At 39.7% G+C, this 15834-nt stretch overlaps 2 protein-coding genes across 2 annotated transcripts in view; one reads left to right on the top strand and one right to left on the bottom strand.

Moving 5' to 3' along the window:
- LOC134812265 (uncharacterized) overlaps positions 1–15834 on the bottom strand; it is a 72781-nt gene that overhangs the window by 6246 nt on the left and 50701 nt on the right. Inside the window, exons 2-4 of the mRNA XM_063819595.1 lie at positions 2938–3061; positions 2041–2688; positions 1655–1829 (exon numbers count right to left, since the gene is read on the bottom strand). Of these exons, the coding sequence (XP_063675665.1) occupies positions 1655–1829; positions 2041–2688; positions 2938–3045 (931 nt within the window). The 5' untranslated portion in view covers positions 3046–3061. The remainder of the gene's footprint in view (positions 1–1654; positions 1830–2040; positions 2689–2937; positions 3062–15834) is intronic.
- Positions 1–15834, top strand: part of LOC134812323 (uncharacterized) — a 44597-nt gene that overhangs the window by 22693 nt on the left and 6070 nt on the right. The gene's annotated exons all lie outside the window — the stretch shown is intronic.

Raw genomic sequence — 15834 nt, 5'->3', positions numbered from 1 at the left:
AAACTTTTGAACTGTCCACTGGCTAGGGTTGTAGGGATTCTAAAGACAGCACGCTTCAACTGCGGGGGTGGTGAGTGATAAAACCATTCAGCCAGCAGCAGAGATAGATGGACTAAAATTCGAGTTAACTGGCTACAAGGTGGCGCTAGTTGTGGCAGGGCTTGTTGCAGGTAACCACCTCTTATAATTGTGACTTGAGTGTCTATAATTCATAATAATCAGCACGGCAGCCCTGTTCTGCGTCAAGAAGAAAGTCTAACCTGCGTCATAATAATCAGACTTGATAATGCCGCTGCCGAATGCCGATAGCTCAACCAGTAACTAGCAATATACTTAACTACCTAATAACAATAGTCAATACCTATTAGATCTACAATAGTTGCGACTCATGTGCCTGGTGAACTCATACCGTGTGTATAGAAATAGAACCATGGCTAACTCTAAGAGGGCGAGGTTACGACTGGTTCCAATTTTAGACTCCATCCATTATCTAAATTTACAAGCCATTCGGCACAGTGTGAATTTTCTCCTTTTCAAAGATCACCGCCATGACATTATTTTTTAAACTAACGTCATGGCGTTTTAAAACGGTTTCATTTCCTCTGAGTGTGGACCAAGTTCAAATTTAGAACAGTTCATACGCTATGATTTCCGTCGAGACAAATTAATAGCTTACCACCTCTCTGATATTTATATCATGTATTAAAATATGTTATAAGGTAGGAGGGCAGAACTTGAACAACTTAAGACATAGTCAGAGTCGTAACCAGGATGCGGGCAAGCTGTATTGTTCTTCAGTAAAACAATCCGTCACCCAATACTGTGCTACATTGTGTGCCACCAGTAGGACAACATAGGGACACAGAGCAGGACAGCAGGGTGACAAATGGAGGAGGAAGCAAGCCGGCACCCCAGAGAGAGAGAGAGAGAGAGAGAGAGAGAGAGAGAGAGAGAGAGAGAGAGAGAGAGAGAGAGAGAGAGAGAGAGAGAGAGAGAGAGAGAGAGAGAGAGAGAGAGAGAGAGAGAGAGAGAGAGAGAGAGAGAGAGAGAGAGAGAGAGAGAGAGAGAGAGAGAGAGAGAGAGAGAGAGAGAGAGAGAGAGAGAGAGAGAGAGAGAGAGAGAGAGAGAGAGAGAGAGAGAGAGAGAGAGAGAGAGAGAGAGAGAGAGAGAGAGAGAGAGAGAGATGGAGTGGCAGACGTGCAGACCCTCAGCCCAAATCTCTGACAGGTAAAATGTAAGGAGAACCCCCCGCGTTAGTGGCAACTTTGTATGCTAGCCAGCTAGCCCGCCCGCTCCTGGGATAAAGCCAGAACAGTCGAATACCACTGCATTTGCAGGTTGCAGGCGCTAACTTCACCGGACCTCTGTTGGCTCTTATCACTTATCTGCCCGAAAAGGTGGCCTGATTTGCAATGCCAGAGATTAAAAACGCCCTTTCTAGGTCCTTTCAGGCAAGGTTCCAGCAACCGAAAAAGAAGTTCTGGCTAATCTGGCTAATGACGGATGCGGATGGTCATGCGGATTTAAGACTGCTCAGATTTGTGAGACATGCTCATTGCTCTCTGCTTGGCGGTTGGCCACCAAATCCCGTTTAACTGCCACAAAATATGCTAAAATTAAATATGCAAACTCTGGTAACTGATGCCAAACAAACCTGAAAATGAGTCGGATGATCGTAAGGAGCTCCTTCTTTCTGTTTTTACCGGTCTCTCTTCTATCGTTACATCTTGAATTTTACTCGAACTACTGCTACTGCTGCTGCTCGAACACTGTAACTGTCGCTTCGCGCTCCGCCCTCTCGGACTCCGCGTTGGCTCCTTCAAAACAAGCTGAAATGCAGAAAATTAGTTTAGTTTTAAAATAAGTATTATCATATTTCGCAGATTCCGTAACCTTGCTAACCATGCATAACCACAAAAGTAGAGATTCTAAACCACAACTCACTCTAAATGAGATTATGATATCTGTTGAATAAGAATTGAGGACTAATATCAGGCTGATGCATTACAAAAACATGTTAAGCTTAAAAACTCTTCTCACCTCTGAGTGACTGTTTTCTGTGAAGTCGAAGGAGGGCTCCTTTTTAACGGTGACTCTAATCCTTGTGTCGGGTTTAATGGGTGGCACATACTCCAGGGGCTCCTCTTTGATCTCCACTGTGGTCATGCTGGAGCTGTGATCCGGGAAGGTGGATTCAGTGGTCATCTTTAGAGGTGGAGGTGCGAAGAAACACCGTGGGGAAGAGATGGTCGGAGACACAGGTTCATCCTTGATCTTCACAATTGGAAACCTTTCAAGTCGGAATTTAGGGGCTTGTAGAGGTTTAGGGGCTTGGCGTTGTTTCTTCATCGGGGACTCGTCAACTTTGAGGGGAGTTGAGTGGTTTACTTCATGCTTGATGGGGGTTAGAGGGGTGATGGGACGGATCCGGGCTGGGTTCAGCACCATGTCATCCATTATCGGGGTCATCAGTTTTAGACTGTTGTCTAGCATTTCAGTTGGAGTCAGGATCTTCTCGTCACACCAGATCCTGTCGTTGAGGACAATGTTGTGGCTCTGGTTGAGAGAAAAGTAGCATTCTACTTCAGCATCAGTGGACCAGGGTTCCATGGCCTCGGCCTCCTGTTTCAGTTGTAGCTGCTGATCCGGAGATAAGGGCGGGGTCGGGAGAAGTGGTCCCAGATTGAACTGAAATAGTTTTAAAGTTATATTTGATGTTATTCCGAGTATCTAGATGCTCAGCATTCTGGAAATGCAAAAACACCTATGTTACAAGTTGGGATGATTTGTAAATAATGAAATTATTTTGAAAGATTCGCGGTGATTCATTCAATTACCACTTCATCGCGGAAATATTATTTGTAACCCAATAGGTTGAAAACATGAAAACAAACGCTTTAAAATGCGTCTGGAATTTGTCTGGAATCTCGAACATACCTTGTTCTCCTCAGCATCCCAGAAGTTTTGATCGATGATCGTGTTGTTATATCCACATAGGTCGTCCATAGAAAAGTCGTCAAGCGGTTGGTCAAATAGCATCGCCATGATATCATTTAGTTCTAAGGAGAGATAGTCGGTTAGACCTTTCTAAGAAATTTCATGTACCCGTAATAATTGTACTTGAATGACTTAAAACAGGATAATGGATATACGATACTTATAAAATTTAAAGATTACACGGATAATTTGATTGTCGTTTCGGTAAATAGATTACCCAAGACATTACGAGAAATTTCCGATATTAATAATGGCCACGGTTGCTGAGGACCGTTCTTAGTAGGAGGAATTATAATCGTGTGACAGCTTACAAACAAATCAAAATAAATAAAAAATACAAGACATTAAGTCACGGTTAGAATAAAATCATTCGGCATAATGCTTGCCAGCCACAATAAAGGATTATAGGCAACACGCCCGTGTTCATCAAAGATTAAAACTGGTGAATCACAATGATTATTAAAACTTGATTCATAACTGAAGTCAAAACAACAAAGAAACATTAATAATCACGTTTTTCGTCCATAACGGAAAGCACACGATACTCCGGTCGAAGGCACACCAATTTTCGCATGTAAGAAAAACAATAAAATTTCGTGTTGATATGAAATGAGGTGGAAATTGAAACAAGTGATTATCACCTCATCTGGACTCTCTCGGGCCGACAATTACACTGAAACTGGAACACGTACAAGCAGAGAAGAAAGCAACGATATCAATAGCGTATGTTTACTGCGAGAATTTCCAGAATTTCTTGGAACGATATCAAGTATGGGAAAGATTGATTGTAATACGATTGGCACTCGTTTCATGTTGAAGGTAAAAGCTTATTTGATTATTTTAACGGGCGAGGCAACACGCACAGCAGAGTGTACAAGTGATCACAACGAAACACTAAGAAACTGAGAAGCCTAATACTGAAGAACCTCAGGCCTGGCAGAGCAGGGAGAGTAGCCTAAGGGCCTCACTCTCGCACCCAAAATTAGATCATAAGAATTAGGAAATCGTGAGATTCATTTCTGAAATCTGGTTACAGTAAGTCTCACCATTAATCACAGATGGTCATGCGGTGTGGTGGGTGATTATAATTATTTCACCATTCGAGCGGGAAGCGGGCAATGAATTCCTGTTTCCAACAACTCTGTCGGCGAGTTAGAACTTAGAGTGAAGCCGAATTTTGATTAGCTAACGAACACGCCTAACAGCAAATACACTTATATATAAATACGCAACTATATATAAATATATATTCATTCATATATATACAGGACGTGTGCTGTGATGTTGTAAAGTGCAGAGTGAGTGGCTGTAGCGAAGAGAGAAAGAAGGAGTAATAATGAATGACCTCATTTAACACAGAGCTCATGACACACAATATGTGTTGCTCATGACACACTATATGTGTTGAAGAGGTTTGTACAAGCTCTGCAGCAACACAGCACGGAGTCCCTACGCGAGTGTACCATCATCTGGTGACATAGTACAGCGATACGTGGAAAGTGGGAAATTGGGAAACAGAGCTCCGCTGCAAGACAATGAACTACCTCCCTTGCCCCTTGGCGCCTTCTTCTTCTACCCCACAGCTGCCCTCTCTTGCCCATTGTCTGGAGTTGCTTCCACTGATCATTATAAATATAGCCCTGGTAAAAGCACACGTAATAAAGCGGCCGCTTTGTGTGAGCTTTTAAGCTAAGATTATTATAACAAGAAGTGCGCTATTTAGACTCGATCCACGGGGGGTACCCAGATGTATCCAACCAGAGCGCTCCGTCTTTCAATCTAATACAGACATGATAAAGTGATTTAACAGTACTGACTTTTGATTCAGTTCATTGTTCTGAGGTTGAATTAAGGACGTTTCATGACTATTTACCGGATGGGTGCTACAGTATGATGTCAAGACGTAAACTAGGACTAAGTTAATGCTCATTCTCGAGTTTATAAGTTAATCTAATTAAGACAGACTAGGTTTCAATCTCCGTGATTTCTCAAGAAGCCTAAATTTTCCGTAGTTACAACTTACGCAAGCCTACTGGAAATACTCACGATGTCTGATTATGATTTGATTATCAATATCTGAAATATTCAAATTAATGGGAAATCGATTTGAAACTACACACAAGCTCATGACTGAAACTTATTCATGTTATTGATGTAAAGTAGCTCACTAACAAAATGAGACAATGACATACTAACATACCACAGGAAGGTAACATTGCGCTTTGCTGTGGTCAAAGTCGAGCCAGAGGCAGATTTTAACAACAAGCTTGGGGAGTTTCTGTCGAACTTAGCAAAGAAGTGCAAAATGAAAAGGCAGAAAGTCATAAGGGCATGGCCTGGGAGAAACATTAATGTTGAGGTTTCAGCTTCAGCTTGTCGTCACTCGGTCTGCTGGGAACGGTGTTGCTTTTACATGAAAAGAACTAAGAAGTGCCACTTTCACTGGATATGAACTACCATAGAATTTGGAATGAGTCATGTTATGGGAGTATGGGACCGGTTATTTTAGTCCATATAAATATTATATCATCTGTGCCAATTATTATGATTCCTCGAAGGTACAATGATTTTTATTTCAAAACACATGCCGGTGTTTGGAGTTGGTGGTGTCACGAGGCCCCATAGGGGTACCTCATTGGACACCAAGGAACCAGCACTGCCACGATTGGATGTCTTTGAAGGGGGCAGAATGAATGGCTTTGTGCTGCCCAGACAAACTCAAGAGGTACAGTCTAAACAAGAGAAGAGAAAAGGACCCCATCTGGGAAGTGGGAACAACATACTAGTTGGTGTAATAAACTAACTCAACTCACGTGTGCCTCCAAACTGTTCCAACAAGGGAAAGTGCACCTGCCCGGCCGTTATCTGGTAATCTCCAGTACAAAGGTTCACCCCTAAATTAACAACCAGGCTAATAGGTTTATTTCTAAAAGCTTAGCTAATTATCAAATTACAAATCACATTAAATGGGTAGGGCAATTCAGGGCATCAAAATTAACACTGAAGCTTTTAGAGGTTAAATTAACGCTTTATCTCGAAAGAAGGATAAGGATTAAGGAGATATCTCCTGAATGTTGATATGAAGTACAATCGAAACTTAACGAACGGTAAATTTTAGACTCGAAAATCGGATAAGACGTGACTCCCTTCATTGTCTTAACATTGAAGAAAGGAATTCAATTATCTGTCATTCGTTAACATGGAGTTTCGAGAAGACTAATTAACTTGGTAATGACGAAATTGGGTACCATTATAATCAGTACTTTCCACGATATTTACACAAATTTTGCAGGTGCAAATGTTCACGAGGACCGGAAAGGAGAATCTCCGTAGCATTACGTTACAGATAATTACCTTGATGAATAGTAATTAAAGATCGTCAAGGAATAATCGGGGAGGTAATTTAAATGATAATTTGCAGGAGTCGGGTGAAGTTTTCCATGAACGTGACGAAAGCTCAAATTTATGCATAACATTATTCTGAATCACTATCTCTCCCTTGATGAACTTCAAGGGCGCGGGAATGGGCAAAAAGATTAAAAGTTTCTTTATTTGTCATACGATCACCCACTTAGTTCCAGAATACTAAATACATAAATACGCAGTAAACCCGTAATTTACCCTCCCAGACTGAAATAACAAATTAGATCATCATCCCGGCACGCCACAAGATTGATTGCAACAAAGCACACACTGTCTCACTGTCACACTACAAACACAGTACAAGACATGAAACTAAATGAGTCCCATGACACGCCTCACACATACCTTTAAACCAAGGACAGTGAAATACAAGCCGACAGGATAATATGTGACAGTCAAATCAAAATCTCAGCATATAATCCACGCCAAATTAAGAAGTAAGGAATTAGGGGTCCCGAGTTCTTAAGTTCTGTCACGTGTCCTTATGATACGATGTGTGTGGGATTGAAGGAGTCTTGCTGCTAAAACGAGCAGTTAAACGATCATTTAACTAGCAAGTACCGGGTAATGTAGGATTGGAAGATAATTTTCCAGCACGGGATTTGGGGAAACTGTACTTAGAGGAGGGTGCTGTGTGGTAGATTAAGTGTTCAAACTGATAAATCGAGGAGGTAATTTCCCTTAATCCTCAATTAGAAGCCTCGGACAGAAAACTGTGGACTTGATACAGTATAAGTAGACACTGAGCTGCAAAGGAAATGTATCAAACTGTTGGTGGGTAAATTAATGAGGCAACTTGGGAAAGCGTAGTTACATCTTACGCGACACATAGAAGTTGTGACTCTATCGTTAGCAATAAAACAATTAATGAGATATGCATCACAAATAGAGCTAATACTAATAGCGTCATTGTCCTTTATATAGTAGCGAATGATGAAACGATTCGGAGTATTGGGACAGTATTTCCCGCGAAACCCCACGTGGAACGAGCGTGCTTCTTGGATAGTGCCAGATCTTAGTCGAGCACCATTAGAGTTGCGAAAGAGATGTTACGTTTCGGAATAGTGGGATGTTATTTCCCGCGGAATTTCACGTGGGAAGGTCCAACTTCTTGGATATTTGCCCTGCAGGGCTGCAGCTTTCAGATCTTAGTCGCTGTTTGCTGCCAAGATGTCACAATCAAGAGGTAATCGACTACCAACGCTTATATCCACCATGAAACGACTTTTATAATTGGGCTATATACACAATACAAAGCTAAGGCCAAAATACTTAACCAAAAACATACCATGCCGATATGCCTTATGTTCGGCAAATTTGTAGCCAACGAACACAGACCACACGAAAGCGACACGATCCTAACTCAGTAGCCTCTCATCACAGCATCTCAGCTTGAGCTATGTAATGTAGCCGTGTCACCACGCAGTAATGCAGTGCATAAATGAGCGAGAATCTCTCAAAGCGATAATTCAACTCAGTAAATGAATTTAGGTGTGAGCGCATCTACCGAAACAAAGTTACCATGATGCTATCTTTTGTTTGTTTTTCGAAGACAAGATAAGATGTGAGAATATTATATCAAATTTTGTTTTATTAATATTTATTTTATTTTAATGTATCCTCCCACGCGTGAGAGAGGTAAAATAAAAACTTGCGACAAAACTTAATGGTAATCTAATGCACTGTAAACCTGTTATCATATCTTGATTGAAGACGTGTCATATTTGTGTCGTGTGGCCGTGGAGGCCTAAATTAAATAAAGGCGATAATTAACAATGATTAACAATGATTAACAATGATGATTAACAAGGAATTCGAAATCGAGGGACAAATAAAATAAAGAAAGTAGAGCGTGAAATTCTATTTTGTTAATAACACTAATAAAAATAAATAAATTTCCCCGGAGAACAAAGATTGAATACGATCGAATATCTGGTTAGCGGCACGTACCCAACGATGAAATATAAAATTGTATAAGCAAATATCTCAACAACGGGCATGAACAACGCAAAAGGGTGTCTCAAAGTTTGTTATAAGATTTTCCTGTTGCGTCTAGCCTATCACTAATATACTATATAGTGAGACCGCAGGCATTTGTAATAACAAATACACTCAATACACACAAAATATCAGAAAACACGGGGCCACCCGGGTGTAGGTAATGTACCAGTCCACAATAATATAAGTGTTAAAAAGCAATTAAGTGGTGCACTTGTAAAGCTGAACAGTAGATAAAAGATCCCTAGCTAAATGAGGTGACGATGCAATGGATTTGCGATAGATTTAGTTCTCAGCGCCGTGCAGACTACAGGGATGTAATCTGACAGTTGGTACACGTGATGTCTACAGCACGTGACCTGGTTTTGTTATGACCGGTCCTGCAGTGTCCGCGTTTCTGCAGAGTACCTGATATGTATATATATATCGGTAACGTGGAGGAGGCTGGAATTAGAGATCTCCTGACAGCCAAATGGAGCTATTGAGCGCGGTCAGGAAAGAGGAGCGATTGATGAGATAATTGAAAGTTGGAAGAGTAAGTAATTGGTGTGCGCAGTTGCGGAGGTTGCCAGACACTGTTAATTGAAGAATGAACAACATATTACAACTCAAAAGTTGGATGTTCAGTAACAGGGAAAGAGGGAAGACCTGAGCAGGCGTACCACTCAATTTCACCCCTGTTGTAAACATCTGTTGGACGTGAATGCAGTATTTGCATCCTACACTGATGTGGCTGGGATCCAAAATATATAGATAATACCAGACTTCTCTAAGATTAGAAACTTCCAGCTGTGACTTTGATAACGAAATGAAGCTCTCAAACCTTGTAATAAAAGAAAATTAGGAAAATGAAAACCCCGCGGTACGGCGGTACGCGCTCCTTATCTCTTGAAGAAGTGCGAATTTTTCACGATAACCCAACCCATTCCTAATTTCTCAGGACACTTCCAAATCAAAGAGCTCCCGTCATGCATGTTGAAATTTGCTTTGGTTTGATATCCTTTGCATCGTATCAGTTCAATGTTTACATTTCGATCACCGCAATTAAGTTATCTCCAGAAAAGAAGATCAGGCGTTTACAAAAATGTCGAGTTGCACGATCCGCCGGTAAAAGGCAGATTTTTCCTGTGAATTTGATGAGATAATATTTAAAGATAATCGTGTTAGAAACCTAGTCCTAATTAAAGAACTTCCGTGGAACCCTATCGTGATTGTAGAATTTGGTCTAATTAAATCTTTTTCCAGCACGAAAGTCATGAATTTACGTAACGTAAGCCTCGAATTTACGTAACGACCGCCAGATACAATAGAATGCTTCTAATTAGATCAGTACTGAACTGGAAAAACAGAGAACTTTCAATTTTTGTGTAGTGAACGCCCTGAGACTGCGTTTATTGTTTAACCTGAACTGAATAAACATAGCAAGTACTAAATTTCGTGATTGGTGATGATTGTAGTGCGAATGGTTTTAGAGTATCATAAATATGTTAAAATGTCCGCAGCGTACAGGCTACTGAAATATGTTAAACCCAAGTGATAACACTTTAGCTCATGTTAAAAGGAGGTGAAGTTAAATTACTGATTGCAAGCCAGTACTTAACAAATCTTCAAATGACTGAAAACAAAGTGCTAGAACTTTAAAATAAAAACACCAGTCTTATACTTGCGAACCAACTTCCAATGCCAAATAGTGAGGCCCAATGAGGAAGCTGTGAAGAGATCACGTGGTCGAATAAGCCAATCAGAGATAATTGGGTATGAGACTGCGCATTAAGTTCATCCTGCTAATCCTTTACCAACAATTTGATTGTCTACAAAACAAGAGAGTGCACATGTTACACGATGATAATAATACAGTGCCAATAAAATCTAGATAAAATTCTGAGGATTCCATCACGTACCCCGCGCCCCGGCATGTTATTTTATCGGAATAAATAAAATAGCTAACAAGAAAACACTCGGCTGGCTGTCAGTTGTTTACATAATTGACATTTTGGCAGATAGCTGCTTCCTGATAATGACAAGACACATTTCCTACTTTTGGAATGTTGGTTGTAACCGAATTCCATAAATGTGGACTGATAATATGTACATGTCTCAAGATAGTAAGCTAATAATAAGTAATACGGTTGGTTAGGTCAGAAAGAATGGTTACTGAGCGGAGCGAAGGTCGGCGATAAAGCATTTAAAATTCCACCTGATTTAATCAAATCAATGGAAATATAATGAAATAAAACCGGACCGAGCCTTGACTTCAGATTATTCTAGAGAGCTGTGAGTTGAGAAGTACGTGGCCAGAATTACAAATCACCCGATAAAACATGGATTAAATCTCTTAATGTTCGAATTATGATGAAGTATCTAATTCGATTGGGTAATAGAGATCGCGATCGGGCTTAATTAGAGGACCGGGCACAAACATGGGACTCAAGACAATAGGTTTTATGAATGAGTTGGATATGAAGAAAAATGATATTGATTTGTGGCGAATAATAATACCTTATCAATTTTGTGGCGATATCGGAATATCTCAATCACCAGATAGAACATAATTTGATTACTAGCTAAGTAGAAGCTAGGCTGTCTTGTTTATTATGACATAGGACCCTGTAATCCCTTGATCTCGGAGATCATAGGCCTCTGTGTTCCGAGTCTGGTACCAGGTGGCTACTTTCTTTGAGTAATGAAGTAATGAAAAATATATTCGGGAAATACAGAATTACAATGGGCTCATCTTCAAAGGGGAAAGGTAATTCATATGTGCGACTAAATTAAATTTGAAGGGGCACGTACTGCAATAGAGCCAGGCTACAAGTTACAACGCCCCAGCAGGTTACAGCATCTTGATATGACCATCCAACAACACCAATATATCATATCAAATCCGATTTGGAATTGTAATCTATTGCATTACCTTGGTTCATGATTTTTCTATCGAATGATCATGTCCAAGGACAAAGCGTAAAACACAAATATTTAGAGCTTTTCGTTGGCACTCTCTCCAAGGAGCAGATAGTGCAGGTAAGGTCATGTGACCAAACAGACCAGACAGAAATCTTTGCATCAAAGCAGGGGGAGCGAGGCAAGAGAGCACGGACCACAGTGGGCCAGAATAGGGGGGCAGGCGGTCCGACCAACAACGACACTGACTCATATTATTTTATGCAGCAAGTATCTGACGATGACAGAAGCTTGCTAAAATAAAGGTTCGGGAGATTTCCTACTTACCATCAGAGCTAACGGGTTTAAACTCCGCCCTGAGCCAATCGAATTAGTTTTACCACAAAATGAGGAGAAGGCATTCGTGGTCCGAACAATAATTAGAGGCGATAGAAAAAGTGTTTCGACACGCACGTGAGGTTCAAATTGCCGAAAGACGCGACGGATTTCCGTGCTGCTATATTAAAACGTACTCATTATCACGTAATTTCAAGACAACGAAGTAAGTGTCCTGCAAAATGCAACTTAACTGTAACAGCGCTAATGATTTGTCAACTGCTCGTGAAATCGCATTAGAGGACTAAATTAGTAAAGCGAATCAAAAGTTTGGGCACTTAATAGGCGGTATATAATATCTAAAGACAGTCGAGCAGTTGAAACTGAAAATACTGATCATACTTATTTCCAACATCATTCCCGTTCATGGTAGTGCCCCTGAAAGTTATCGCAATGAACAATGAAGGTGGAAGATTCCTGCTCACCAGTTAAACAAAGGTGTAACTTTAAAAGCAAAATCGAATCAGCTAGTTGGCAGACTTTCGATGTCACCCTGTTGCGTCGTCAGTAAATCAGCTATACTAAGAACGCTAGGAACCTTGAATGAAAGATATGAAACGACCATAGATCATGATGAAACAGACAAATTAAGACATGTCAGGATGGGACCCCTTGCAGATGGTATTACTTATCCAGATGAAAACTAGATGAGCACTGCAGTTTGCCGCAAATACCAAGTCAACTTCTAAATAATCGCTAGCATTCCTGATCCGACCTTCCATAAAAGCAGACGGACAATCTTATCCAACGCGAAATATATATCTCGACTATAGAGCGCAAACTATATGCTAACTCAACTTATGAATTCACAAGATATTTGTATTGTGCGCGCGGCGTTTTATGTTAATTGCCATTAATAATACATATATGATACCCAGCTTGCTAACATTTATAATGAACATCACATTGAGCATAAATTTTGTTATTTTTATTTAATTTTTATTTGCAGCAGACAAAAAATGTTAAGCTTTCGAGCTTCTTGCACTTTGTAGGTTTATAACTTGGATTAGATGATGATTTATTACTCTACACTCGAACTCGACTGTCACGTGACTTTTTGAATCCATTCTCTAGCTGACTCTGAACGACTATTCGAAACCCTAACCGTCTAATTTGATCCCAACCCTTACCTTAACCCAATCCTTAACAAAAGTATATGCTGAAACCCTATTATATATAGTTAGTTAGTTATATACTAACCATAACAAGAAATTAAATGAACTTCCTTAAACGGTCATATTATACTTGTCATACGTTGTATGACCCGCCGCGCACGAAGTGCGCGGCTCCCCTGTATCGTCAGGACGACCGTGGGGGTCGCAACGTGATACAATATTATACGTGATCGAGACAGTTTTTCGCCAATATCTCGCCAGGGAAGCATTTTAAATGTCATGGGGGTGATTTGGAATCAGAGTCCGAAAATACATCTATTCAAGTTGGTTTCAAATGTCAGAACAATTTCGAAGATCGCGATTGTAATGTGAATTATATTACATAAGTAAAACAAATAAAACATATTAGCACGCGCGTTCGTTATAACCTACCAAGACGCGCGCCAAGTTGGACTCGTCGATGTTTTAATATTTAAAACAAATATTTTTGTTAATTTGCAATAAATGAGAAAAGCACGCTAAATACCAGCAAGCTAGTTGGTAACATTACTTAATTGACGATGTCAATTCATGGCAGCTCGGCGGGGCACAGTAGCGCATTTCGCCGATCTAGCCATGTCGCTGTGAGAAGCCTCATTGAGTGCGCGGCGCGGCACAGTAACGCATCGTGCTACAATAACATTACATAATTGATAATTGTTGATGCAAACTTAATTTTATATCACCTTCTTTTAATTCGTAGCGAGATGTACTACTAGACCGCGCCGCGCATCACATATTGTAAAAATGTATTAATTGCAAATTGGCCGCTACAAGTTGAAAATTGACGGATGTTACTCGTCTAAATTTCTTCGAAGTAGCGCGCGCCGCTTTCTTCTCGAAATGTAATAAGATGCACGCTTTTTAGCAAGTGCTACGAAGTAGCGCGCGCCGGGCCAGACCATTAACAATGGTCAAGTTGAAAAGGGCTTAGATCGTTAATCAAAAATTAGCGTCTTCCTCATATTTTAAGAATTTTAATTAATATTCTAAGGATTCTAATAATTTTGAATTTTGAATTCAAAATTGAGCCGAAAACAAAAATGAAATTAATTAAAATTTTAAAGTAACGGCTCCTTTCAACCTATAAATCTTCAATTTTAAAAAGTAAAAAACGGTTTAACAAATTAAAATTTTAATGCTAACGCAATTTAATTGTTTTAGTATATATGTGTATACAGGAAAAATAATTGTCTAATTTTGGTGCGCCGCGCATATTTGCACATTTTAGCATGAACATCGCATGAAAATCGAGCGCTAAAACCAAATCTGTTTAATTTTCACTCACGAGTTAAAAAAATCATATTTAGGAATTTAACCATTGGACATGCAATTTTTCATAGAGTTGTGCACATGGTATAACATGTAACTTTTTATGAGGTACGGATAAGGTGGCAAAGTGCCCGCTTCCGAGTAAGCGTGGCGAAGGATCTTTTTCGTCAGATTTATTGCTCATGATTTATGAACCTGCTCTGCCGATTGATTCATTTGATTTAATTGAACGTACATGTCATGTTATGTTGTTTGAATGACTTTTTCCTCAAAATAACATGTAACTTTAAAATCGGATAAAAACTTACTAAAATGAGAAATTACATTCAATATCAGCAATGGCCAATTGGCTGACTTTAAGGTCATGGCCTGAACAAACAATTTTTTTAAATAGTCAAGTGATGCTAAAGCAGAGCACAAATGTGTAATAAGTTAATAGATTAAAAACTGATTCATGTGATGCATTACGCAGAGCACAGATAAAAATACTGATTCAATGATTAAAATTATAGCTGTGAGTGTCAATAACTGTGAGTGTCAATAACTGTGAGTGTCAATAACTACTCAACAAATGGCGGATGGGGTCCACAAGCCACAAGATACCACAAGAGACTCGCTGAAAAACTATCCCAGAAGAGAGGGATATTGAAGGGATATTGAAGATTTAGATTTAAATATTGAGCCCTTTGGCTAGAGAATACTTTCTTGAATATTTTCGATAGTTTTTAATATTGGTAATATTAATGAATTGTAATTGATTGATATGTAATATTTAGGCCCGTGGCCAGTTTTCATCATCCCAGAAGAGAGGAGAAGACTATGCGGCTATTATGTGTTACATGCGCACCAGGATTAGATTCTCAATCCTCAGGAGCACCCACCCTGATAGCGGTCAGGGGTGAGAGAGGGAGACGGCAATCGTATACATTGCCAGTCAGTGTAACTTCGTTTAACTTGATACCTGCCACCATGGACTATGAATGTTTCTAGACACTATCCTTTTGATATTGAGATATTGGTATCTCAGATCACGTGTACATCGTTCCTTTTTTTATGACACAGTAATTTATTGACACTCACAGCTATAATTTTTAATCATTGAATCAGTATTTTTATCTGTGCTCTGCGTAATGCATCACATGAATCAGTTTTTTAATCTATTAACTTATTACACATTTGTGCTCTGCTTTAGCATCACTTGACTATTTTTAAAAAAAAATTGTTTGTTCAGGCCATGACCTTATAGTCAGCCAATTGGCCATTGCTATATTATGTGTATATTGTTTGAATATTCGTTCTCATAAATTACTGTGTCATAAAAAAAGGAACGATGTACACGTGATCTGAGATACCAATATCTCAATATCAAAAGGATAGTGTCTAGAAACATTCATGGTCCATGGTGGCAGGTATCAAGTTAAACGAAGTTACACTGACTGGCAATGTATACGATTACGGATAAAAATAATCACTGAAATTACAAGATTGGGCAAAGGATACCCTGTTCCAAACTTTTATGTCAGTGAAGATGATGGAATTGAGGTTTTTACCATGTATAAAATCTTGTCAGCCAGGTATGGGTGAACATTTGTATCTTAAAATTATGTAAGAGTACATATATTACGTCGTCATAATATTTTGTAATCCACCATAATCCCCCCTCCCCCTCAGTGGCGTAACGAAGGGCCCCACAGACCCCGCTGTTGGGGGGGGG

This window comes from Bolinopsis microptera, chromosome 1 (assembly GCF_026151205.1).
Source record: "Bolinopsis microptera isolate Bmic1 chromosome 1, MBARI_Bmic_1.0, whole genome shotgun sequence".
NCBI lineage: Eukaryota > Metazoa > Ctenophora > Tentaculata > Lobata > Bolinopsidae > Bolinopsis > Bolinopsis microptera.
Note: the sequence above shows the minus strand (reverse complement) of the source record. Positions and strands in the feature narration are given on the sequence as shown.